The sequence below is a fragment of the Watersipora subatra genome, chromosome 9, assembly GCF_963576615.1.
Source record: "Watersipora subatra chromosome 9, tzWatSuba1.1, whole genome shotgun sequence".
NCBI lineage: Eukaryota > Metazoa > Bryozoa > Gymnolaemata > Cheilostomatida > Watersiporidae > Watersipora > Watersipora subatra.
The window spans coordinates 46,220,392-46,247,379 of NC_088716.1; the positions used below are offsets into that span (position 1 = coordinate 46,220,392).

General features: G+C 36.3%; 3 protein-coding genes and 1 long non-coding RNA gene across 4 annotated transcripts; 2 read left to right on the forward strand and 2 right to left on the reverse strand.

Annotated features, from left to right (window-relative positions):
• The first annotated feature begins 3,448 nt into the window (after positions 1-3,448).
• Positions 3,449-17,009, forward strand: LOC137404565 (ATP-dependent RNA helicase DDX19A-like). Its single transcript, XM_068090791.1, has 12 exons — positions 3,449-3,500; positions 4,023-4,158; positions 5,236-5,374; positions 6,443-6,535; positions 6,773-6,875; positions 7,468-7,582; positions 9,853-10,030; positions 10,569-10,730; positions 12,495-12,570; positions 13,379-13,541; positions 14,781-14,975; positions 16,618-17,009. Exons 1-12 carry the CDS (start codon positions 3,462-3,464, stop codon positions 16,677-16,679), a joined length of 1,461 nt encoding a protein of 486 aa, XP_067946892.1. The 5' UTR covers positions 3,449-3,461; the 3' UTR covers positions 16,680-17,009.
• Positions 17,010-17,144: 135 nt separating this feature from the next.
• LOC137405130 (UBX domain-containing protein 10-like) lies at positions 17,145-19,289 on the reverse strand. Its single transcript, XM_068091355.1, has 3 exons — positions 19,061-19,289; positions 18,339-18,563; positions 17,145-17,576 (listed from the first exon to the last, which is right to left on the reverse strand). The coding sequence occupies exons 1-3, from the start codon at positions 19,287-19,289 to the stop codon at positions 17,215-17,217; spliced, it is 816 nt and encodes a 271-aa protein (XP_067947456.1). The 3' UTR covers positions 17,145-17,214.
• A 286-nt stretch (positions 19,290-19,575) lies between these two features.
• On the forward strand, positions 19,576-20,811 carry LOC137405131 (general transcription factor II-I repeat domain-containing protein 2-like). Its single transcript, XM_068091356.1, has 2 exons — positions 19,576-19,673; positions 19,814-20,811. Exons 1-2 carry the CDS (start codon positions 19,576-19,578, stop codon positions 20,526-20,528), a joined length of 813 nt encoding a protein of 270 aa, XP_067947457.1. The 3' UTR covers positions 20,529-20,811.
• A 1,051-nt stretch (positions 20,812-21,862) lies between these two features.
• On the reverse strand, positions 21,863-23,323 carry LOC137404286 (uncharacterized). The gene is made up of 3 exons (XR_010979660.1): positions 23,239-23,323; positions 22,718-22,927; positions 21,863-22,327 (listed from the first exon to the last, which is right to left on the reverse strand). It is a non-coding gene; the product is annotated as an uncharacterized lncRNA (long non-coding RNA).
• Between the last annotated feature and the right edge of the window lie 3,665 nt (positions 23,324-26,988).

Below are 26,988 nucleotides of genomic sequence, written 5' to 3' on the forward strand. Positions count from 1 at the left end.
TGATGCCATAATGTCTTGGCAAATATAATGATTTTCATATAAAATATACCAAAAGTAAAAAGTGTATAAAACAAGAAACGTTAAAGCTTTTTCATGCACTGAAATATCTGTATCAATGTTATGGGGGGAGAAATTATGTTATGCATAACTGATCTGAATCTACGCACAACATCAGCGTTGAAATTGCTTGTCATATTATTTTATTTTGACTGTTTAGTTTTTGCACTTTTGCTTAGCTTGTGGGAACTAATTTGATTATTACTGGTTCAGGTACAAATGAAGGTGTTAAGCTGTTTTTAGGCAATACTGATAATTACCAGTGAAAGTTAGTTCTTTATTCTATAAGTCCAACAATTGAAATACACAACCAACAAAATTCTATTAATAACAACTAACAACAATAATATTAATGACAATAGTTTAAAATAGCTATTAAAAGCTTTTAGACCCTTACTCAAATGGTCATCCATGTTCGCTTGTTCGGTCCATACGGGTGTAACTTTCAATAGTCAGACGAGAGTCATGGTAGTACTTATATGTAGAGACTCGGTAGTTGAGATAGGGAAGTACAAGAGGATCAACTGATGATGGCGATGGAGGCTCCATAGGTAGGGAAAAGGTAGAAGGTCCAGAGGAAAAAGAAAAGAAGGTTCTAGAGGTAGAGAAAGGATAGAGACGCTAGAGGGAAGAGAGAGGGAGGCTTCAGACGTACAGAAAGGATAGAAACTCCAGAGGCAGAGGAAAGAGAGAGGGAGGCTCCAGAGGCAGAGGAAGCCTCAACAGGTCCTTGAGGAGTGAGAGGTAGATCAACCGGCAGATAGAGATGCTGAGCCATTGGAGCTGTTCTTTTTTATAGTTGTCTGGCATGTGGGATTGCCGGCCTGTGGGTGTAGGTTGAGTGTTAAGGTTCAATGCTTTGTCAGGCGTGTGAAGATATCTTGTTTGTGTAAGTCTTTCAGCTGGTGCACGTGATGTCGGCATGTAGGGTGGAGCTTGTGGCTTTTTTCTGGTATCTAGGTCATGTTTGACGGGAGTGGTAAATCTGGATGTGACTCATTTGATTCGTCTCTTATGTTTCTCTGGTGGTTTTTTGATGATGGTGGTTGGTAAGTTTGATTGCTTTGACTTCCCTTTGGTATGTGTTTCGGGTGTTGATACACTTTCTATGATTGATTCCTCCAATTTTAAAATTTCTAATTTGCTTCTGACATTTTTTAATAATTGGATCTTTTGATGTCTTTGGGCGTCTTGCTGCTTGTACTTATTATATGCTTATCCTGTGGTCTGGCTGCATTCCCTATTTGTATTGGTATTTTTCGCAGTATTTCCATACAACATAATCTCAACCATTTATCTCATTTTGTCATGTTATGTATCTCTTGACATATCACAATTGTTTGTAAATGCTTGGAAATGATACTTGATAATGATACTCGAGTGTAATTATCCATAATATTCACACAGTTGGAACATGCAGCTCGTTTTCTACACTTGGATACTTTAAAGGCCCTTGGTGATTACCATCTGTTACCTCAAGTTGTAATTGTGGGCTTCAAGTTTTAGGTACTTTAACTAAACTTGTGTCACAAAATCTGTTTTCTTCAAGTGTTGTAATGCAACCACACAGATACCAAATACCGATTGCTTTTTATTTACTGCCTGTGAAAAAAGACTTATATAGTCTATGAAATCAATAATAAAACATCATCCGCATAACAATGGTGTACCTTATATATTAACTGGAGCATGTTATATAAGAAGCTGTGGTAGAAAGCCTGAATGCTAGGTAAGCAGAAATATAGTTTCCATAACACAAAGGCTACCAACATAAAACTCGGTCTATTGTTTTTGTCTAATTCTACGCTGAATATTACAATGAAGGACTATTAATGTTAATGCCATTCATCATTTACTAAGCTAATACAAAATATTAATTCGCCTTACATTCTCCTTTGTGTACCTTTTGTACTGTATGGCATCTGTGTGTTTTGTATCACTCCAATACACTTGTCATAAGATTTTTAACCAGATTTCTAGCATGCAATCTGGTCAGATTTATCTGATTTATGTTTAGCTCTTCTTATTATGACATATTTGTTTTTCCGTTTAAAAACCTCCAATTTAAAAAAAATTTGTGTGTATTTTCTATACCTCAGCTGTTATATTTAGGCCAATTCATTGTATCTACTAAACATCTGAGCGTGGTTAAGTTGTATTACTGCTTTAGCTACCTGGGTAGATTTATGTATTCTCTCTCCTAGATCTTTGTGGGACTTTGCTTCATTTTGTATTTCTGGTATTTTAGCACTCATAGCAGCGGTTTTATTGTTAGTTCGAGTACCAGCTTGACTTTTATCAACCCAGCAATCTTTAACTGACTAGCATTGCTGTAAGAACAAAATGGTTCATTGAAATCATGATTTTTTTTTTTGAAAAATATTGATTTGTCTAAAGTCAAAATTTTTTTTTAATTTTGCATGTGGTTCTAAGTTACAGTTAACACTTTAGGTAAGCCATTTATCTCTCAAATCGCCTATTCTGCAAGCGGTGTTATTATGCAGAACTTTGTTTTTAGGTGTACTTAGTGCCCTTAGGTGAACTGCTAAAAATCACCAAAAAGTTACAGATTATTTTACACTTTGTTAGAAACGAGACAAACAAGCAGTATTTATCCATCTATCATGATTAGGATTAGATCTTGTTGCTTCATGTCATAGGCAGTTAAAGTGATGCTAAAACAGTAATTAGTAAAGCATTTTTTGAGTTGAAATTGTGATTAAAGATTTGATTAATTTCTGCCCATCATTTTCTATTTCAGTTATTACCCATTTCATTTTGTCTATTTTATCACAAAGACTGTTTGCCCTGTCCTGGAGGTATCCGATTTCTATCATCAATATTGATCTAGCATACATTTAGATTTATTTATTTGGACCTAGGTAACCAGCAGCTCACCACAATTATCACAGTAGTGCAGCTACTATATTAGCCAAGGCTCAGCTGTATTACACACAATTTTAGACATGATTCTCATGAATCAAGTTGCACAAACCATCATATTGACTAATAGTACACCTGCCTTTACCTATTAACTTTTGAGGTTAGTGTGTTTTCAGTTTAAGGTAAGCTGAAATATTAGCTGTTGCCGTTTTTCAAACCTTAATCCATTTATATATTTTTGTACTATTGTTTGTATGAAGAGACCTATTTGACCTCATCTGTGCATTTTGATAGACAGTTTGTGCTTTGATAGGATTGCGATTTCTTTCATTAAAGTTGTCTGCACATTTCTTATGATTTCGTACCAATGTGATTAAACAATAAAAAGGAGGATATAAAAATATCCTGTTAACGATACAACCATGCAACACTGAAATCCAATAGTTTATATTGTAGTGCAGTATTTCACATTCGTACTATGCGTTTTGCTATTAAATGTTTTTTGCAGGCATCATATCAAAATGGCTGATGATGATTGGGGTGCAGCAGCTGCGGACAAAGTAAGTCAAATAGATTTTAGTCTTGACGTATTTTGTATTTTACCTGCAATGTGTAGGAATTCTGCTTGTATACCATTTAACTCCATGTACTAATTTAATGTCGGTAACTTTTAAAATGTTTGTGTACTTGTTTACAGCTGTGTTATAGTATAATAGGAAAACCCCCACAGTGTATTTGTTAGGGTATCTAGTCAGTGCTAAAAAATGGTCCTTAAATTAAAATGTTTGAGGAGTGAAGGTGATTCCAGATGATTAGTTGTAAAAAGTTCATTGATTAGGCAATCTTGTAAATCAACCCAATGATCCGATGGACCAGACTTCAATCAACATATTTCTGTGCAAAATTCGTTTGCTGTCAATATAACCTTTGTTAGAAAATAGCATTCTAAATTTCTCACAGCTGACGGATATGCTGCCATAAGTGCTGTCAGTTCTATAACAGGTTGCTTATATTTGATTTCGTTTGTAGAAACATTGTAGTATAAAGCTGAGTTTATTCTACCACATTTTTTTGCTTTTCAGTTGAGCTCTTTAGCAGTTGCGCCTGAAAAGCCTTCTAAGGGCAGAGGTATGGGGCGAGGCTTAACCATTGGCCCTAGTGCCCCAGTTAAACCAGGACCTATGGGTGACGCACCGTCAACTGAGCCCGAAGATAAAGGTTTGTTGTAAGGCTTTACTAAGCAGTTTAATTTTTATATGTGACAAGTTTTCGCTCGATGGCTGTGAATATACAGTTTGTCATTTGTTGAAAAAACAACTACAACATAACATAAAAAAGCTCGCAATCTGATGATTTTTATTTTCATTCAAGTCATGAAAACTTAAGCTACAAAATGGGAGTTATTTTGTAGTGAGTGATCTTTTACAAGACCTGAGCTGAAGAGCATTGTAGTGATATAGCAACATGGAAAAGGGATGTGACTGAACAAAACATAGATTTGCTAAAATTACTCATTTCGTTTGGTAAATTTTGCTTGTGTTGCTGTTGTACGGCCATTTAAATGATCATAAGTATAGATAGCGATGAATGCTATGCTTTCATATTTAGCTCAACGTGTTGAGAAGAATTAAACTAGTAATCAAGCCAGAAAACAATATTAAAAGGTTTTGTTAACTGTTTTATATCAATCGTCATATAAAATGGTACTTTTATCAGGTCAGCCATTCGCTAGCTAAATAATAGAGTATTTTTCTTCTTCCGCCATGAACATGTTGGTGATGTAGGAGTGATTATTATGATGAAAAATAAAAATTATGATAAAAATCTGTTTTTAACTTGCAGTTGTTTAACAGTTAAATTTGTTGCCAGGGATGTAGTAGCCTGAGCATCTTCAGATTTATTGCAAACATGGCTGACATGTTGTCATAGTAAGTACATAGAGCCATATTATGAGCCCCATCAGGCTGAAACTAATCAGTCTTAAGCTTTTTCTTGGATAGATGTTTCGCTCCTACCGAGTTTTGCTGCTTTTCAAAAACCAATAGAGTACTTTAAATAATTTTCTGATGATGTTAATGTGAACCTACGTGACGTGTATCATTCGCCTATTCTATTTCTCACTGTTGCATAGCAAACATAAAGACGAAAATTGCAATTGAACTTAAATCAGCTTTCTAAATTACTCGCAGCTTTATAAGCAGAAAATAAAGCAATTAGAAATTGGCTGAGTTATTTGATGTTACGTTACGATGGCTGCAAGTATGTTGGCTGTGGATGAGTTGCCATGTTTTTCAGAACTAACCGCGAGTGATGCATCGCTTCTGAATAAGATCCTGCATCAGAAGCTAGTAACCAGCAAAGCGGATATTGAGGTGCAGCACAAAGACCCTAAATCTCCTTTGTATTCTGTAAAGTCTTTTGAGGCTCTTCATCTGTAAGTATTTCTTGTACCAGCTTTCTGTTATTTACTATATTAGCCTGTGATCAATGTTTAGCTATCTTTTTAATGTTTAGAGTAGTGGTTCTTAACCTTGTTGGATGTACTGAATCCAACCAGTTTAATACGTTCTTTCATTTTAGAGCAGTGGTTCTTAGCCTTGTTGGATGTACTGAATCCAACCAGTTTCATACGTACTTTCATTTTAGAGTAATGGTTCTTAACCTTGTTGGATGTACTGAATCCAACCAGTTTAATATGTACTTTCATTTTAGAGCAGTAGTTCCTAACCTTGTTAGATGTACTGAATCCAACCAGTTTAATACGTACTTTCATTTTAGAGCAGTGGTTCTTAATCTTGTTGTATGTACTGAATCCAACCAGTTTCATATGTACTTTCATTTTATAGCAGTGGTTTTTAATCTTGTTGGATGTACTGAATCCCACCAGTTTCATATGTACTTTCATTTTATAACAGTGGTTCTTAATCTTGTTGGATGTACTGAATCTAACCAGTTTAATATGCACTGTCACCCTATTCTTTATTGAAAAATAAAATATGATTATTTTCATGTTCAAGATGGTATAGGTATGTTTTACTGGTGTACAAAATGAACTGAGGATTAATATCACTGGGTTCAAAGAACAAAAATAGTACAACGCATGAACTTACTACAAGTTACATATATTTTCATGAAGACATGATCTTTTAAATCTGTGTGAATTCTGCTGTTGCCTGTAAGAAAGATCTCCACTAAACCGATTTGATCGAACCTAGGTTCAAAACCACTGGTTTAGAGGCAATTTGTGCCTATTTTATTCCGATTGCGAGCATGTGTGATTATATTAATACTGAGGATGCCATCACCAGGTTTACTTTTGTCTCCTTGGACACGTGTTTGCTGGTTTCATGTATCTTATGCTCAAGCTTCTGGCTTTCCAGTTTAGCCTCCTTTTGGTGTCACCAGACATGCATTGACACGGTGAGTTAATTGCTTGCTTAATGATTATCATTAACCAAGTCCGCACTTGAAGCCGTTTCTCACACTGATTGAAATGTTTCAGGAAACCTGAACTCCTCAAAGGGATATATGGAATGGGATTTAGTTTTCCGTCTAAAATTCAGGAGTCCGCACTTCCTGCTTTGTTAGCTGATCCGTAAGTGTTTTTTGAGACAAAAATAGCAAATTTATTTCATTTGAAAACCTTTTTATGTCATCTGATGCACTCCTAATGACTTGCGCATGAGTTGTCATCTGATGCGCTCCTAATGACTTGGCGCATGAGTTGTCATCTGATGCACTCCTAATGACTTGCGCATGAGTTGTCATCTCATGCACTCCTAATGACTTGCCCATGAGTTGCTACATCGCTACTCTCATATTCTGCTTGCAGACCTGCCAACATGATAGCCCAATCACAGTCTGGTACTGGTAAAACCGCTGCCTTTGTTTGTTGCATGCTAAGCAGAGTGGATGCAAGCCTAAGGTACCCGCAGGTACATCAGTTAGTTTTATTTCTATAAATCCTCTTTACATTTGTATGCTTGGCTTTTAAAGTTTATCGTTTTTCTATTTTTATACATTTTTTTTGGAGTTGCATTTTTTAGTGTGTATAAAGCCATAGTTTATTGCTGAATATGCATGCGTGTTAGCACATGTCATAACATGTTAACACTCCTAATGTATGTTAGCACTGACGCTTTATTTGTGTTAACATGTCGCTTGTTGTATTTAAACTGTTGCTATCAAGATTAATGCCGGTCATCACCAGATAATAGCAATGTGTCTTCCAGTAAAATAAGTTTTAAAATTATCTTCCGTGCCATAAAGTCGAGCGCTCATTGTCATGTGTGGGAGTCGAGCGCTCATTGTCATGTGTGGGATAATAAATCATTAGTTGGCTATTTAACTTAAATCACCTGCCTGCTCTAAAAAAGTTGGTGCCCGCTCAAAAAAAGCAGGTGCCCGCTCAAAAAAAGCAGGTTCTCGGTTTCAATGTAAGCCATTTAAAAGTCTAAGTAATAAGTTTCATTGGAGTTTCCGTACAACTTTTATGACTGAGATTTATGCCTTCGCTTATATTTACAGTGTATCTGCATATCACCTACATTCGAGTTGGCTCTGCAAACTGGTGAAGTGATCAAAAAAATGGCCAAATACATGGCAGGAGTGAGTTTAAGGATGGCTGTGAGGGGTGAAAGAGGTATCAGCATTTTGTCTCACTCTTTGCATTGACATTCATTTCTCAGACAGCTAAGCTCTACCATATTTCGCTGCTATTGTTAAGCAAGTTTGAAATACAGGGGTTCTTCGACTTATGACTCCATTCTTAAGATGGGGTGTTTTAGTGTAAATTCTGGTTCACACTATATCGCTGTCAGTCGGTGTTAATCATACAACACAACACCTCCGCCGTGTGTTAGTCCGCCGTATGTTGGATCATAAATATATTACTTTATATGTATCAGACGGTATTATTAAAAATTCTTTAATCAAATAAAGAAAGCGATTCCTTAGCACATGTATTGGAGTACATTTTAATAAGATGGTGCACGCAACCGAGACTGAGTGACGTTATTAAAACCTAATAACCCGCAACAAAGCATGTTCGTCTGCAGACTATTAACTAGCTCACAATTGTTTACATCGCTTACGCTGCACATGGGATAGCCCACGCTAGGACTTGCTGACTTTCAGGCCCAGCAACTTGATTAGCCACGCTATTGTGCATCGGGACCTGCATCACTTCTTTCACAGCTAATCTACAGATATATAAATATCAGTGTTTGTATTTTTGACATTTTTGTTACCTATGTCCAGTTGTAGCGATTAAAATTTAGCAATGAAAATCCATATCGCAGAAGATTTGATCTCAGAACCTCTCGTTCATAAAGTGACAAGCTAACCCATTAGCTACACGTCATGCAATGAATTCATTGGGCAGAATACCTGCTACTGTTTATAAGCTGTATTTTAATACCTGTGCAATGCTGGGCATTCAGCTAGTAATTGATAAAATACTTACATATGTACTTTTTTTTATCATTTTTAATTTCAGATCATTTATGATCGATGCGAATAAAACACATGACATATGATGGAACAATACTTGATATCATTTTTAGATGTTTATGGGGTGCTTTCGCAGCCTCAAAACACTGTAAATTGGAACTGTTGTAGTCCAAAGACTCTCTGTATTGCCAATACCTAGATTATATAGACTTGTCAGTGTTACTAATACTTGTTAGTGTATTGCGCGGCTGTGCTATGGTGTTAAGGTAAGACTTGACTACCTGCACTCTCACGGTTATTACTTGTGTTATAGAGCTGTTTTATTGGTTTTATGGCATGGTAATATCACAATTGATTATCTTTTGTCATCAGGTTTGACTAACCCATATAGTAGCAAAAGGTTCATTCAGAAATTACATGGTCCAATTAGGTAATACATTCTCTAAATATTAAGTTGGAGGCTATACAGTTATGGAATGTAGGCTTTGGTGGACATTTTGTGAATCATTTATGGTAATTGGAATAACACTTGTTATTTCTTAAATACATACTAGATGGGTATCGTACAGCACTGGCAGCTGCATTTTTAATGTTTCTTGGATGGTAGGTTTGCTGTAAATTTGCTAGCTGTTGACATGGTCTTGTTTTGATGTTATAACATAGCTCATGCAAAAATATTACTTTGTTTGGTTGGGCTTACTTAGAAATACTTGCTTCAGCGCTGATTCTTGTATCTTTTGGTTATGCAATGTTGGAGCCACTCGAAGGACTACTATTTATGCAGACAGTTTGTCTCAGCTGCCTGTAGTTGGATGTACCTAGTTTAGCTCTACTGTGTCTTACAAAGTGTAAACAATTGCCCGCACGACGCTTTCCTTGAGGGACATGATTAGGATTAGTCAAGTTGCTTAAAGGAAGTATTTCTGTAATTCCCATTCCACTTGTGGTTGAGGTTGTTCGAAAATGGGTCATCTTGAGCCAAAGGCACGCGATCAACCTTCGGGTATGATTGTATTGGGTGTCAGGGTGGTCTAGTGGTAGCATCTCTGATTGTGAACCACGAGGTTAGTGGTTTGAGCCCTGCTTAATGCCGGTCTGACAAAAAGCTCTCAGCAAGCTTTCAACCCTAAATTGCTGGGTCTTTCGGATCTAGACCATAGCATGGAGGCCCCGTGTATCACACTGACAATGTGAACACGTTAAAGATCCACCTCTGTATTTTGTCATTGGGCAAGGGAAATGGCTACCTGGCTCTGTCAGACTGGATGCGTTGCAAAATGCATCCCTTTGGGTTAATCTGACAGTTCCAGAAGAAGCCCTTGATAAGTGTTAGAACCACCCAAGGTAGCTTATAAAAAACTAGTCCTGGCGGTGTGTTTCTCTACTAGTACATGAGGGCACTACCAAGCATCGTCACCATGTGACAGAAGCATGTCATTACTTTTTTTATGATTCATACAGTTGGAAGAGAAGAAAAAGTAGAAGACCAGATAGTGGTTGGTACACCAGGTACCCTGCTCGACTGGTGTCTCAGGTTTAAGGCTATTGACATGCAGAAGATTCGAGTATTTGTACTTGACGAGGCAGATGTAATGATATCACAGCAGGGGCACCAAGATCAGTCTATCAGGCTCCGACGGTAAGGCCAGTGATGAGAGATGAACGGTCAGCCTGAAGAACTTCTCTATAAACTTATTCTGTCTGCTTAATATGCATATGTGTGGACTATAATAGCCACAGCTTAAATCAACGATTACCACCCCTGCAACCTGAGTATTTTTACACATTTCTTAAAGGTAACGATTACATCGGTAATGGAGAGCCACCTTAATTTTCTGTTTCGCTTGCAATGACATTCAAGTTGACTGCTTAGCCACAGAATGTGGCTGTAGCAGAATATCCTAATAGCAGTTTCGTTCTGTGACTGCCAATTCTGTTTTTATAACTATGGTTCAGATTAGGTTTAATGACTAAACTGATAGTGTACCATGTCACCTTTCAGAGGCGCTTGGTTCAGATCTTTTGTTGGAGGTGTAAGCAACAGTTTGAGGCGACAACACTAATCGCATAACTTCTCTGATTTACAACAGAATCTCCAACCAATATGTTAGGGCATCATAATACGTCGGACTGTCGCTCAATTGTTTATGTGAATAATATATTCAACTCTTTTGTAGAGCATTGAGTAGAGATTGCCAGCTATTGCTTTTCTCTGCCACATATGACCAGGCAGTCATGACCTTCGCGCAGACCGTCATTCCTGATCCTATAGTTATACGGTTGCGACGGGAGGAAGAGAGTCTTGATAACATAAAGCAGTTCTACATCAGTTGTCGCAGGTATGAGCTATTTGACTCTCTGTGGTCATTAGATAAGGTATATGATATTATACTCTCTGTAGTCAGTAAATATGGTATATGATATTATACTCTCTGTAGTTAGTAAATATGGTATAAGGTATTATACTCTTGTAGTCAGTAAATATGATATAAGATATTATACTCTCTGTAGTCAGTAAATATGGTATAAGATATTATACACTCTGTAGTCAGTAAATATGGTATAAGATATTATACTCTCTGTAGTCAGTATGGTATAAGATGTTATATTCTCTGTAGTCAGTAAATATGGTATATGATATTATACTCTCTGTAGTCAGTAAATATGGTATAAGATATTATACTCTTTGTAGTTAGTAAATATGGTATAAGATATTATACACTCTGTAGTCAGTAAATATGGTATATGATATTATACTCTCTGTAGTCAGTAAATATGGTATAAGATATTATACTCTTTGTAGTTAGTAAATATGGTATAAGGTATTATACTCTCTGTAGTCAGTAAATATGGTATAAGATATTATACTCTCTGTAGTCAGTAAATATGGTATAAGATATTATACACTCTGTAGTCAGTAAATATGGTATAAGATATTATACTCTTTGTAGTTAGTAAATATGGTATAAGGTATTATACTCTCTGTAGTCAGTAAATATGGTATAAGATATTATACTCTCTGTAGTCAGTAAATATGGTATAAGATATTATAGTCTCTGTAGTCAGTAAATATGGTATAAGATATTATACTCTCTGTAGTCAGTAAATATGGTATAAGATATTATACTCTCTGTAGTCAGTAAATATGGTATAAGGTATTATACTCTCTGTAGTCAGTAAATATGGTATAAGATATTATACTCTTTGTAGTTAGTAAATATGGTATAAGGTATTATACTCTCTGTAGTCAGTAAATATGGTATAAGATATTATACTCTCTGTAGTCAGTAAATATGGTATAAGATATTATACTCTCTGTAGACAGTAAATATGGTATAAGATATTATACTCTCTGTAGTCAGTAAATATGGTATAAGATATTATAGTCTCTGTAGTCAGTAAATATGGTATAAGATATTATACTCTCTGTAGTCAGTAAATATGGTATAAGATATTATACTCTCTGTAGTCAGTAAATATGGTATAAGGTATTATACTCTCTGTAGTCAGTAAATATGGTATAAGATATTATACTCTTTGTAGTTAGTAAATATGGTATATGATATTATACTCACTGTAGTGAGTAAATATCGTATATGATATTATACTCACTGTAGTCAGTAAATATGGTATAAGATATTATACTCTCTGTAGTGAGGAAATATGGTGTAAGATATTATACTCTTGTAGTCAGAGAGTATGATATAAGATATTATACTCTTTGTAGTCAGTAAATATGGTATAAGATATTATACTCTCTGTAGACAGTAAATATGGTATAAGACATTATAATCTTTCTAGTCAGTGTAATAATAATCAGTTCATTATTTTTGACACAAATGAATGCTTTATTCAAGATCATAGACATGGTTTTTCTTTACATTAGGTTGAAGTTAGAATTTAGAGTTGTCTGCTGTTGGCGAAAGCTTATGGAATAAAGATATGTTCTATAAGTTTTAAGTAGACAGAGATAAATCGGTCTAATGAAGTTGTGCATTTTGTAAGCAAGCAAAACCTGATGCACCCTCATTTTCGGCCTACATAACTCTGCTTTGTGCTGATGCCAGTATTGTAACCGGTGGTAACATCTCCTTATTTCGCAGCGATGGTGAGAAGTTTGATGCTATTACTAACATATATGGAACCATCTCAATAGGACAGAGCATGATCTTCTGCAGAGTAAGTCTGGTCTATACCGCTACTGCAGTCTTTATACATCGTATTCTTCTGGGCGAGATGTGTTGATGAAAATGAAATAATTTACCAAATACAATTTCATTTAAGGATAAACCTAAGAGTATCTATCAAATACTCATAAAACTTTCTGATATACTTTTCATTGTCTGACTCTCCATGAAATATTCAGACATTGTATGATTTGAAGAACTGAATTCACTCATACATTACTGGTAGCAAAAAGTCGGAAACCCAAAATTTTACAGGAAATTATTTTTTTATTAATAGGATTGTATTTGAAAAAGAAGATATTTGATAATATAATTGAAACCTTCCAAGAAAATGGTTGGGAGCATTGATTTTTAGAGCCTTTCAAGAAGCATGATGATATGCATGTACATTCACACTATGTTTTCTGTACCTTTAGAAAGTCGAATGTAGGCATATTAATGAAGTCGATAGTATTGAAAGGGTTCAAACCTAACTTGAAGAAAACATAACACCAATTCCTAGCTGTTTTTTACCTTGCATACTTATCCTTTAATTTTTTTATAGTGTTCAACTATCCTGAAGCTATCTTTGACATGGTATTCTGTTCTTTACCGCTATTGAGATATTGCTTTTGGTGAGAAAGCAATTCCCAATTTGCAAAATAAGTGTTTATCGGCTATCCAGCTCAAATTAGTTACTAGCATATTACCATGTTATTTCTCTTATCATGTCATCATTGATACTAGCATAGCTTTGGATTCTGTAGTCGGCATGTTAATCGCTAAAGTGGATGTTATAGTGAACAAGGTGATTGCTGTAGACACGAAAAGCAGCTGATTGGCTAGCCAAAGAAATGATGGCTCAGGGACACGCGGTGGCAATGCTCACAGGTGAACTTGAAATGTCTCAGCGCTACAGCATTATAGAGAGGTTCCGAGATGGCAAAGAGAAAGTGCTCATAACTACCAATTTATCCGCCAGAGGTAGGTGTGATTGATAATAGTTTATGCTTGATATGAACATTAGATATCACATCTAAGGATATCTGCACTCCACCGATTTGATATATTCACTGGTTTACTTTATTGGCAGTTGCTGAAAAAAGTGAGGTGAGAAAGATCATTTCTAATAGTACCACAAATCCTCATGTATAAGTCATATCTGTGAACCTAGAGTTTTAATTAAAAGTTTGGGGTGCAGCTCATACACATAGGCTAAAATAATATCTGTAATTTTTTTGCCAAGTTTGGGTTCAAGGTACCTTTTAGAGTAAAAGAGAATGCTAAAAAGAAATTATTTAACAATAAGACAACTGATAGGAAATATCCATCACTTGTGCTGACGTAACGAGGTCATTAGTCATTGTCACTGTCATGTGACTTTTCCAGCACGGTTTATTCCATTTGATGGTTTGCTTTTCATTGATACAAAAAGTTTCCCAAGAAGTTTTCAAAGCTACATTCACATTTTGAGTGTAAAAGCTGTGTTGTATTTGATCCTTCTCGATGACATGTGTTACTAAAACATGCTCGCTGATTTTGTACTGTACTTATTTACTGTACAGTAAATTGCTGGAGGCGTTACCCATCCTCTGCAAAGGTGAGACCATTCATTGGTCAATTGTCATCTTGTCAGTCAACGCGTGTTTGTGTGACGACTGACAGACAGAGATGGGCGAATCATTCATGTGGCCGAGTTAAATTAAGCATTTTGAATTAGTAAAAACCACGGGTGCGGCTTATACACGCTGCATACCTGTAACTCAGAAAACAGCCTTCAAAGTTTTGGGTGCGGCCTACACATGGTGTCAGCTTTTACACGAGGATTTACGATATATTTTGTTTCTTGATGTACATCCAAAGAAATGTAGTTCATAAAACTTAACAAGTTATATAGGATGCTTATGATTGAGAGAAGCTGTGTTGCAGGTTAGTTGACCAAGATCTGCTATAGTTAGGCTTTTATGGTGGAAGTATGTTTGAGTCTTCTTTATTCCATAGATGGAATTTTAGTGGATGCCGTACTACGTCCTGTGATCAGCAGCATTGTAGCTTGACACCTTCACACCTTCACTTCTGGTTTCAAACTTGATTTGCAAAATGTTTTGTGCTGAGCTATTTATAACAATTTTGTTCGTTTCATTCTTCTAGGTCATTTTTCAGATTTCATTTTTTAAGATTTTCATGAATAAGCTATTTAATGGAGATGTGAAAAAATTGTAGGTTTAGACATCGAGCAGGTGACAATCGTAATAAACTATGACCTGCCTACCGACAAGACAAACACCGAGCCAGATTACGAGACATATCTTCACCGGATTGGGCGGACTGGTAGATTTGGTAAGAATGGTATAGCCATTAATTTCGTCGATGGCCACCGAACAATGGAGATACTCCAGAAGATTCAGATACACTTCAGTATGTCGTATCACTTTCCGTTCATATTTATAAACTAATACTCAGTCATTACTAACTCTTACATGGATCCCTTTCACTCTCTCTCTCTCTCTCTTTACTCTCTCATTGCTATCTTAGTATGCTAAATTTAGTTTGATTAAGAATAAGTTATGCCATATATCTCAATCAGAAGCTTTAAATCCGTTTGTCCAGGTTCCCAAACTGAAACATCCTTGTGTGTCTTCAATGTAAAGAGAGAATAAAATCTCTTTTTAGTGATTACTATGTTATTATGTCAGTTTTTCTTGCATACACGTTAGTTTCTTACAGTAATACAGTTTTATATAATTTTTTAGTTTCGTATGTACCCCCATATAAGGCACTTTTTTCTGAAAAAGTTGACCTAAAAATCCAGGTGTGTCTTATCCATGGATACTTTTATTATAAAAATTATGCATTAATCACAATATCGAAAATTTATTATAAAAATTTCAAACATATAATGTGTATCAATATTTATCCTCGTCGTCACTGTCCTCATTCAACAAAGCGGCCCACTCCTGTTGTGTTATTCAATCATCATAATAGTCCAGCTCTTCCTTCCTTTCATCGTCATCATCGTTGTTTGGGTCGTTCATCCAGAGAATATCATCTTCCGTGCTGTCCAACATGTTGTTGCTGATAGGACATTTCTTGAATCCCTTCACAACGGCATGTTCACGGTATATTCGTCACAGATCGTAGGCATGTCGACGTTCTTCATGTTGCCCGTTGCCACCCTTGGTGAAAGTATGCTCACCATAAGTATAAATTTTATTCATTCGGCCCATTTCTGCTTTAATACTGCTTTGAATGGCTTATTCACAACGACACCTATTGGTTGCAGAATACTGGTCATGCCACCAGGGATGATGACGAGGTCTGTATTGTGCCGTTTCAATTTTGATTCAACATCGTTGGTTGTATGGCATCGAAAGGCGTCTAACACCAGCATCAATCGCCACCACCATTCATTTGACCTGACGAATGTCGAATGATTTCGTGAAATCATTCAACATTCGTCGAATGATTTTATGAAAATCTATATGAAACACCACCGTTTTTATAAAAAATTAATGGAAATTTAGGACTAAAATTAGGATGCGTCCTATACACAGTTACACAGTTTTTCCATCGTTTTTGGGGTCAAATATCCACAGCGTCTTATAGATGGTATCATCCTATCCGCGGGTATTTACCGTAATTATTTTCAGCGTTCATTAAGGAATTGCTGTAATCTGTTTGAACTTTGGAAAAGCTTCAAATAATTAGAGTATATTCTTATAGGAATATCTGCTCCAACATACAAAGGTTTTAACACATGAAGTAGAGCACAGAACGAAATAATTTCATATCTAGACATTTGACTGTGTATGAAAATCGATATGGATATTTAATATTTTCAAAAATGAAAGGTCCCGCATTTTATATAAAATAGGTTTCAGGATTTCTTGATCATATCTATTACTGTTTTAAATAAAAATACAAAAATTCATTGCAATATGCTTCAAGATTAAGAAATTAAAGCTAGTTTTAATTGACCTATGCATCTTGGTGGTGTCTTTGCTGTAGACATCATGGTGGTGTCTTTGTTGTAGACATCATGGTGGTGTCTTTGTTGTAGACAAAGAAATACTCAAATTGGATGCATCAGATGTGGATGAGATCGAAAAGATCAATGAGTAAAATGAACACATTTCGTAGTATTTAGTCTGTTTTATTGCCAGTTGGCATTTTGAGTTTATCCTTGTATAATTAGCCTATAAATACATGCTGTACAGAAATTGAATGTATTTTTTTATCAATGTTCTCTGATGAACGTCGATAGTGATAATTTTGTTTTCATTTTACCTTAATGCACACGAAGTGAAACTTTCCTGCTTTTTTGTTATAGTCCTATTTCTCACGAATGTATTCGTCGTTTGAATGTGGACATTGCAAGCAACAACAAATGCATAGTTCTTTAAACATTGAATCAAAGATCTGCTTTGTTAATAAAATGTGTCATTGAGCAAAGGAACTGTGGATGAGTGAGGTACGCTAGAAGGTCCTCCCACAGAGCAATTAATGCATCAGATTTTTTTCACGCATCGAGGGCAATGCATGACTTCTTCACAACATACTGGCATGCCCATGACTATTTCTAGCGAGACAAATAACTGGCAGGTCATCTGATCTGTTCATCTCGGTGCACGTCTTCTACTGATGTGTTCTAGGCCTATTAGCTGTCAGGTTGGACGAGTTGTAACAATGTTTTATCCTGAATCTCGCATTCTTCCAGCGTGGTCATCATGTCTCTGTAATTACATGTCGCTGATCGGAGTGAATACCCGTTCAACGATTTATTCATGCGTTTACCTGCAAAATTCAGCACCGCGTGCAGTTTATCACAGGGTCGGAAATACTCCACAACTCTAGTTCCATCCAAAAGTTTGACTGCTATGCTCAACCTTGCTGTCTCGGACTGCGGTTTGTCAGAAGGCTTTGAAACGGTCTCAATGTTGTTATTTCTTTCCTGTTTAACTAAGACTGGAGTTTGTATATAACGAGGACTGACTAGAGGGTTGGCTAATCTTGGCGTACCTACAAAAATGCCATAATTATAAAAAGATTTTGAAATGGTATGAATGTTAGATGTCAGTGTTTTGATGTTTTTTAAATATTATTTTTTACTGCTTTCCACTCAAAATGTCATAGTGAACAATATAAACTAGTAGTGATATGAGTTTATTTCAGTGTTAACCTAGCTTAAACGTTTTTATTTTAAATTATGTATATCTTGATAACAGTTTATGGACAGGAATCATCCTATGTGAGAAGTTACATATAGAAACTGAGATTGCTTAAGAAAAAGTTCAACATGCTAATCATGATTTCAAATCATGCTTAACGTGTCAGCAAGTATTTTTTTTCACGCTTCATCAATCTTACACTATAGTGCCTAAATTATGCCGGAGTAGTTATGCGGAGTAGTTATGCGTTAACTATTCATTTCAAGCGAGTTATGCTTCAATTCTTTTTCATTTAGGCAATACAAAAGCTAGCCAGTGTAGACAAAGGTAGCAATGATAATAGATTTGCTTTGTATTTCATTTTTCAATTCTATGCATATTTATCGAGACAGCCAGGCTTCAAACAATAGTGTGGTCAATATTTTAACCCCTGACACCCAACATTTATTGCGCCAGTCAATCCAGAATCTGTTGGAAACAGTAAAATGCTGGTTTTGTGCTTGATATAACTGTTTCAAGTTTTTTGGTTTGGCTTACTACTTGTGTCAACAACATACATGAAAACTAACAATTTACATTGGCTGTTAAGAAGAACAGCGGTGAAAACACTCACTTGATGGATCATTTTCTTCTTTAATGGAGGATATTGCATGGTCATCATTATTAAATTCATCGCTAGCGCTAAGGTTTAAAGGGATTGGTGTTTCTGCCATGATAGAATTACTTCTACAACTGATAGGTCGTCCTTCTGAAACTGGTCGCTTGATTGGTGGTACAATTGTGTGGTGCCTTCCAATAGTATTTGGAGTTTTAGTTGCATCTGGTAGCATGTCAAAGTCTGCAACAAACCATTATCACATAGTTTCTCATGTAAACCGTTGCTTTCAATATACAGATGAATATTTTATTTGTAAGCATGTTGCTGTGGCGTTCATTCTCTCTCATTTCTGTTTTCATTTTGATAACAGAAATGAGAGAGAATGGACGCCTCCAATGCCTATGAATGATATCAATAGGATGATAGATTTGTTTGATATGCTATGGTGGATAAGTCAACAACTTGGCACACGCAAAGATATGATCTAAGCACATTATACTATATGTTGCAGACATTTTATAATTAGATTTGCTTTGAAGCAGTAACATATAATATATTTTTTAGGAATTAATATTTCGATTTAATTTAAAAATATGCTAACAAGTTTTTTAATTCAGATGTTCAATGAAGACAAATTAAACTAGAAATTAGACTAAACTTAGAGTATTCATACATGTAACTACGCATCAATTAGCAAACCCTCCATTGTCATCAGGACTGCTATGTAAATCACTTACTGATCTCACTGGAAAGCGGAGCAAGTAAAGAGTTCTGTCTCGACAGACGTGAAAGTTCTGTCAGACTACTTCTGGAAGAACCACTGTCATGCCTAGACCCGGAAGAAGCACCACTCTCTGGTCTACTGGATGAAGATGAAGTTGGTCTCTTAGGAGGTGGTGTAGGTTGAAGCACTGCTGATAACTCTTCAGGGGTTGATACTGGTGTAGTGTTCCTTCTTCTATACATTGCAAGTTTACTATTGTTAGGTGATGTCATGATACATTCGCATACGAATGACTTCTGGGCTGTACTAATTTTTGCTTATCAATCGTCTGTCAGCCATGTTGGCTTCACTAGCAACTGCTATCATAAGAAATCTATTGAATCGCTATAAGCTCGTAAGGTGAACATTCGAGACGCTTCAATAGGCGCAATCATTGCCGTATGTGAGAATGTCCCGTGAGCGAGAGGAAATTAGCACCCCAAAAACTCTCGTGAGAGAAGTCAAGAAAGCGCGATTGTGCCGCGATATATGACATTATCACAACCAGAGCCGTATACTATACGGCTAAAATTTCTCCAGGAGTCTGATTCTCAGTATGATGATTTGTTAGTACACAACAACGTCAGGTTAGTACCATACTGCTATTTTTGAATTATATTTGACATACTTATTTTCATTACATTATGAAAAGGTAAAAAAGGACAGCAAAGTTGTGAATGTTGTGAATTATTTTTAATATACAATGTACTTTAATGTATATTTGCAGATGGCTGAGTAAGGGTATAGCTTTGCAAAGGGTATGGACTGTAAGACAGCATATTGAGCAGGTTTTTAGTGAGATTGGAGGAGATGCAGCAGAACGATTTTTAGAGATTCTCAGATCGGAGCATTCACTGAGAGACATGGCTTTTCTGACAGACATTTTGGCCTATCTGAATGACCTAAATTTGAAATTGCAGGGTGAAGGTCGTAATGTGGTAGAACTCTGGCAGGCAGTAACATCTTTTAAAGACAAACTCCACTGTTTTTACGAGGACATAAACAGTGATATGAACCACTTTCCAATCATCAGAGAATTTGAGAATGGTCGTGATGATGTCGTGGACCTTACAGCAGCATGCGCTTTTCTCATTGATGTTTCTTCAGAGATGGAGCGTCGCTTTGCTGCCTTTGATAGTATCAATGGCATTATTGAGCTGGTTGCGTGCCCATTTCAGGCACATCAGCTTTGGAAAACCCAAGTTGATAACTTTCCTCATGTTCCGAGAGGTGTGGCAGAATTAGAGCTGTGTGATTTAAAGGCAGATATACTGGCTAAAGCTCAATTTGCTGAGCAAACTATTGTAGGGTTCCGAACACAACCTGCTGTCCAGGAGAAGTATCCTATGCTATGCAAAATGGCAGTGCACTTACCTACTTTCTTTGGTACAACCTACTTGTGTGAATCAATGTTTTCAAAGCTGACATTTATAAAAAAGTAGGTATCGGAGTGTACTGACAGAGGAACACACTCAAAAGCTCTTATCTGTAGCAGTAACCAAAGATAAACCAGATATTGCAGCAATAGCTGCAAAGCAAACTTGCTTCCATGTGTCTCATTAACATTACATATACTTCTTCTGCACAGTAGATTTTGTTGAGAATAAACCTACATATGTTATTATGTTACACCTTGTTACTTTCATGTTTATGTTCATGTATACTTACACATTACTTAAAATACACATACAATTCATGTATATGTTCATGTTTACTTACACATTACTTAAAATGCACATACATTTCATGTTTATGTTCATGTTTACTTACACATTACTTAAAATGCACATACATTTACATATATACAGCTGTATTCATGTCTGGCCCTCCTGATAAGGCCTGGTTACCTGTTTGGCCCTCCAGCAAAAGTATTTGGGCACCCCTGCCGTATAGCTTCTGAGTCCAGCATCAAGAACCGGAAACAAAAATGCTGTTTCCAAACAAACCCGATCGACATACTGATCTCTAATGGAATATTCTTACCTCGCTCTCAACATCTCACTTTTTTGCATAGATTTTATTTTTTTACAAAAAAGGTAGTTTCTTCTAGAAAATGTTGTCCTCTTTCAAATGGTGTATGATACAACAATCAACTTTAAAGCAACTGCCAATGAGAGTAATATGTGTTGGTTAATGTTGCGGCCTCTCCATTATAACTTTTATAAAAAATAGAGCTCCCATATATGCTTCCGCTGGCCATGGAACTCTGAAACTATACGGCTCTGATCAAAACGAGGAAGTAGCTTTGTTGATATTTGGTACGCTGTCTTCCAAACTTCAGTTCATGATTGAGCAGTTGTTTATAGAAAAATGCAATGTCGCTGCAGATTATGTAAATTTTGGGAACTGATCATCTTTTCCTCAACGCCGAGAACAAAAGTTAATTCAGTTTTTGTGTGTGTACCATTGAATGGAGTGAACTTATACTCTCAGTGAGAGTCTCTCACTTTGGGTGGTAAGCTATAAAAACGCCTTTGGCTTGGCTGATCTAATAAGGAATTATTTACAGTGATGAATAGCACTGCTGCTATACAACTGGTGCAGAATTTTTACATGCCACAACTCACTTACACATCCGCATTTCATCATGTGACTTTTGAAACAGATCAGTTGTAATAGTATGTAACAATATCAAACCAATAATTCTTGATCAAATCAAGTCAGCTGTGATCTACATGTACATAGACAATTCTTGGCACAAATGCAGGCATCAAATCATCAAGAGGCTCAGTTTGATCAAGCTGTCTCAATAAATATAAGTAGGACAATTGGCCAGGCTGTGTCTTTATATCTTTTTACAAATCCCAAAAGCGTTTTAATCCTCACTATTGCTACAGCATAAATTAGAGTTTGACTAACAATGTCTGGTGTTAGCCATTAAAAAGACTCATGTTTGAGCCTCATCCAGGAATCACGTCTGCTTTATGATGTGGTGGATTAGGGGATAAAATGTGAGATAAAGTTTGAAAACACTTACAATGTATATCCAGAATGTTCATTGTATTCTTTCAATAAGTTTTAATATATAAAAACCTTATTTGGAAATACTCAGTAAGATGCTATTCAGACTGTACGAGGATGAAGTCTTACGCCTAACACACCTAAAATAATAAAACAAAATAATGCAAAGGGGTGAGCTTCCATGTCATATATGGGAGATGCTGGAACATTTTCTGATGTAGTAATGGTATCTTCTTGAGCCACTGGCAACTGATCATCATTCAGTGTGTCATAAGATTTACTACAATAATAACAAAAGAAAGTGTTACTAACAGAAAGTATACAAAAGTGTTAACTAACAAATGAGACTTGAGATGTACTCACATGCATCTTATCAACAATAATGAAAAGTAATTCCTAAAACTGATCAATAAAATTGATTAAATGATAAAAGATTTAAGGAGATGGTTTTTTAGATTTATAATATTTTACACCTATGTTCCATTCAAACATGTGGATCGGACAGCTGCGAATAAAAATGCATGGCCTGCTGATATTCTCACAGAGCTTTGGACGTGTAAAGAAGAAACCATTATCATTCATAAGACATCATCATTTATAAATTCTGGTGAGTACAGTTAATTAAAAGCGCAAGTCACAGCCATAGACTATTCTATACCTATAAACATACCGGTATCATTTCTTGGAGTGAGTTTTGCCTAAAGAAATGGTTCTTTCCACACAGAATAATAAACTGTGTGGGGCAGGTTGGTTCTTCTTGGTTTCCTTCCCATAGGCATGTTCAGCAGCCTTCCTACGAGAACCTCCATGTTGGCTCGTTGTTGTGCCGAGTGGCCTTTTTCTTCTGGCCACTGCTGAAGGCTGCACTCCAATTTTAGTCCTGTAATTATTATGATATTTGTTCTTTTTCATGTGAAATATGTTTTTCGTTATGTCTTACATGGTACAAATCTGATGATACTGTGATTAATCACAAAACTTTATCCAGAATATCTGATGAGGAGTGTCTGACACCAGCCAAACTATTAGTCCCAAAACCGCTGGGGGGTGGGCCTAATAGTTAGGCATGTATCAAACGGCTATCAACATTTAATACCATGTGAGGCATGCTTGTACATTAATGTATAACTGACTGACTTGTTATCTAAACTATGGCAATACTACACCCTGCCAATTCACCCTAAAATTCACCTCTTTTGCATAAAACTGTATCCTCCTAAAAACAATGGTGTGTTCAGGAGAGTGATTTTCTGACTCGCTGTACGGGCCTTCCACCGTTCGATGAAGGCCTCAAAGGCCGGACCATACATAGCCGCCTCATAGTAGTTTTCGAGTTTATCCGACATGTCCTTGTGGAATGCATCAATAGCTGCTTGCCTTTAAAAAACTCAATAATATGTACATGATGTGCATATTATAAACAGTAATATCTCCCAGTGTTATGTAATCTTGTCTTTCAACTATTGAATCATCATTGTTCACACAGAGTATGAACTTCGGCATGAATCATAAAATGTACAATCATTTGAGAAACAAAAATCATTACTGAATAAACTGAGCAGGAGAGTAAACACACCACTGGAGTAATGAAGCAAGAAGCAGAAGGTGGTAAGTTTGTTGAACAGAGAACATAGGACAAGGGGCTTCTGACATGATTTTATCAAATCAATCACCACAGTGGCAAATAATATACATCAGGTATGTTATGCGATGATGATTGCTGACATGTCATAACAGGCATGTGTGACAAAATAGCTTATAAATGAAAAACATGTATAAATATGATGATCATGTGCCTTGTCTCGTGGCCTACCATTTCTGGCGCTGTAGTTCAGAAACCTTTGGTATCACATCCACTTCTGAATAACTGTTCTCGCTAAAATGATAAAAACAAATGAATTGTTCACAAAATGTAACATATCCAGCTATCTAATGAATTTTAGTGTTTGAGTAATCATGCCCACATATGACCAAACTTTATATTGTATAACACAAGTAGGTTCTAGTTGAAAAAGATTATTTATACTTTCGTACTGCAAGTGGTTCGAATGAATTCTTCGTCTCAAAAAATTCCAATCTTTAGTAATAGTAAGCTTTATGGCTGACTTTTGTTAGTCATACATGACCACTCCATTTTACGAAGCGAAGATGGTTAATACTAGGCCAGTACCTTTTAACAATCTCTTCGTATTCAAGATGTTCTTCTACTTCTCTTTCTGTACTAATTGTTTTATTATTTATACAAGTATTGTGGTGGAGCGGCTCCAACCAGCCTTTCTGTGCTTTCTGACCTGTACAATAGTTTAGAATGTTTTATGAGAGTTCACTGTGAATAGTCAAACTTTACATCTAACAAGGCTAAGCAAACTAGTTGACTTATTATCATTTTAAACAGTAATTAGTCCTATGGTATTACCTGTTGAAAGCCAAAACAAAACCTCCCTTTGGTGCTGGAGTGGCTTATAGTGGTGTGCATTTGTTCCACATTCAAATGCACTCTCCATCACAGCCCACAGGTGCTTACACAGGTTTCCTGTGTTTCCATAAGTGCAGCTACACAAACCTAGATCAGCTTGGACGAGTCTCTTGGTCTTCCCTATGACCACCTCATACTGGTCACCAACCTTCTGCAAAGACCAAGTAAGTTATATATACATAAAAAACCGTAAGGTCATTATTGCAGCAGAACTTACTATACTTGAGGAACGCTTAATGGGAATATCAAGAAATCCGACACAAGACATCTCCCCTGTAACTCAACTTACCCTACTCTAAAATTACGTCCAATAACATAAATTGAACTAATCCACCTCATGTACCACATGCTACTCACATGCTTTATTGTTGCTGATGAAGTTGCAGGTCGTTTCCTTCTGTGTCTAAGCTCTGTCCTGCCATGGGCAATATCAAGAAGTCTGTTACAAATTGAATTCTCAAATTTTGTGATCAGATACTCCGTCAAATGGACACAGTTGAACGCTCTAGCTCGATGAAGAACTGTGTCCTTGAGGAGTCTGAACGCTGCCTCCACAAAATTGTTGGTGTTGTTACCTTAAAGATCGAACATAGATGTTAAGTATAAAATAAATAATTTGGTAGCACAGGCCCACATAAAATCATACAAGAGGCAATATATAATAAAGCTAAAAGGCCATACAATTGGTGCTTAAATGAGTATAAACTAGACAAATGAAAGGACAATAACATTCCATGCGATTTCTTCTCATACATAATATCAATTGCAGACTCATGCCAAGCATTGAACTTTGTGGTATACACTATATGTATGACATGCAATGCAACACCACATTCAATTGACCATAGCCCATGGATACACCTAAAAAGCTAAGAAGGTGAAGAGCAGAAGCAAGGAACAGTGAACAGTGGATTGCATGCAACAAGCTTCTTTTAATAGCCACCTCTTGTGAGACTGCTCTGGCGGAAGCACAAAGCCCAAAGACTTCGCCTGCCATGTAACACGCCAAGATAATTGGCATAATTTGGATATTTTGCCAGACACGAATGGTCACTCTCATAGCTATAAATCATTAAGGAAGTTGTTAATAGCTGCTTGTTAATCAAATCATCAAATATACATTTAAAGTATGCCAGATAAATTACAAAGAATTACACCTAGCCTAACTATTAGTCATCAACCCTCCTGGGGTTTGGGGAATAATAGTTAGGCTAAAATTACACCAAATAAACACTAACATATACATAACAACACCAAGGATTGGTGCTGATATTCTGCTTTTATTATTTTCATTATCCATAACACAGGGTAATCATTGCTGCTCCATTTCTCGCTCCAAAATATCAGTAGGTATTTGAAAATTGCTTTCTGAATAATACAAATATCAAATACATAGCATTATAAATTATACTTACATTTCCATGTATTCAGATTCACTATCGCTGTAGAGAAGCCTACGAAACAGTTCCATGCATGTGTTACGATCTCTCAAGTGGATCCTGTTGTGGCTGTTCCACAGCCATCTCCACACCGCTTGCTGTATGTGGAATGTGCAAAGCAGCACTCGACTTTCTGGAAACACAGTGTTAATGGCCGCATGTTCTGCCTTTGAGTCATCAACCATAAACAATGTTGGTCCAACTAGGCCTAAAATTGTTGAACGATGGGTGTTGATCATACCAAACACGAAGAAGGGCAGAGATGGGTTCCTTGTCATCAAAACACTGATTGCCAAGAGAAGTTTTTATGTGATTTGTGAAATGCATTGTTCTGGGTACTACCAAGTTCACTCATTAACCACTAAACAGAGTGGGGATTTTTTTCACGTGTCTCTCAGCCTACATTGTTTTTTCGAGTACCAACATTCAATGAATTATAGTTTCAGATGAATTATCTTCAAAAAAATAATAATGAAAAACCTCTGTTATAGAAGCCAGAACTGTCAGCAAGCTGTTTGATCTGGTCTAATCCCATGGTGATGGCATCTTCACTTTCACTTGTGGTCAGAAATGCACCTGCAATAAAATCACAATATGTTTAGTTTGGGTTTTTCGATGTTCTAGCATTTCAAAACCTTCATGGCTTTTTGCAACTATAGCATGCATTGTCTTGAACAACAAAAACATCAAATCAGGTTGTTATTAGTGAATGAAGAATTACATTGTATTTAAATTTTATTCATACCTAAAGGGACACCTCCTCCATGGCAATGGGTTAGAAGTAGAAAGAGGCGGGTCTGGTGACCGTCCATTCCACCACTGGCATCTAAAAACACTATCTCTGCAGACTCTCTGCAACAGATTATGTGCCATGTATGTTATTTTCACTGCCAGTTTGAACATAAAGGCGCATTTAAATGATAAATAACAATAAATGACACTGAATGACAATTAATAGAGGAATATAATCAGTGGTTGGGGTCAGTGGTTGGGGTCACTAAATCCTATATCCTATCTAGTAAGTGC

Bases quoted from the DNA above. Each gene is read 5' to 3' on its own strand.
- LOC137404565 (XM_068090791.1), top strand. From the start codon at position 3,462: ATGGCTGATGATGATTGGGGTGCAGCAGCTGCGGACAAA. The intron at 3,501-4,022 runs GTAAGTCAAATA...TTTGCTTTTCAG, and splicing joins GTGCAGCAGCTGCGGACAAA to TTGAGCTCTTTAGCAGTTGC. The intron at 12,571-13,378 runs GTAAGTCTGGTC...TGATTGCTGTAG, and splicing joins AGAGCATGATCTTCTGCAGA to ACACGAAAAGCAGCTGATTG.
- LOC137405130 (XM_068091355.1), bottom strand. From the start codon at position 19,289: ATGTATAGAAGAAGGAACACTACACCAGTATCAACCCCTGAAGAGTTA. The intron at 18,564-19,060 runs GTAAGTGATTTA...GGTTTGTTGCAG, and splicing joins TCCGCTTTCCAGTGAGATCA to ACTTTGACATGCTACCAGAT. The intron at 17,577-18,338 runs GTGAGTGTTTTC...GCATTTTTGTAG, and splicing joins AGAAGAAAATGATCCATCAA to GTACGCCAAGATTAGCCAAC.
- LOC137405131 (XM_068091356.1), top strand. From the start codon at position 19,576: ATGACATTATCACAACCAGAGCCGTATACTATACGGCTAAAATTTCTC. The intron at 19,674-19,813 runs GTTAGTACCATA...GTATATTTGCAG, and splicing joins TTAGTACACAACAACGTCAG to ATGGCTGAGTAAGGGTATAG.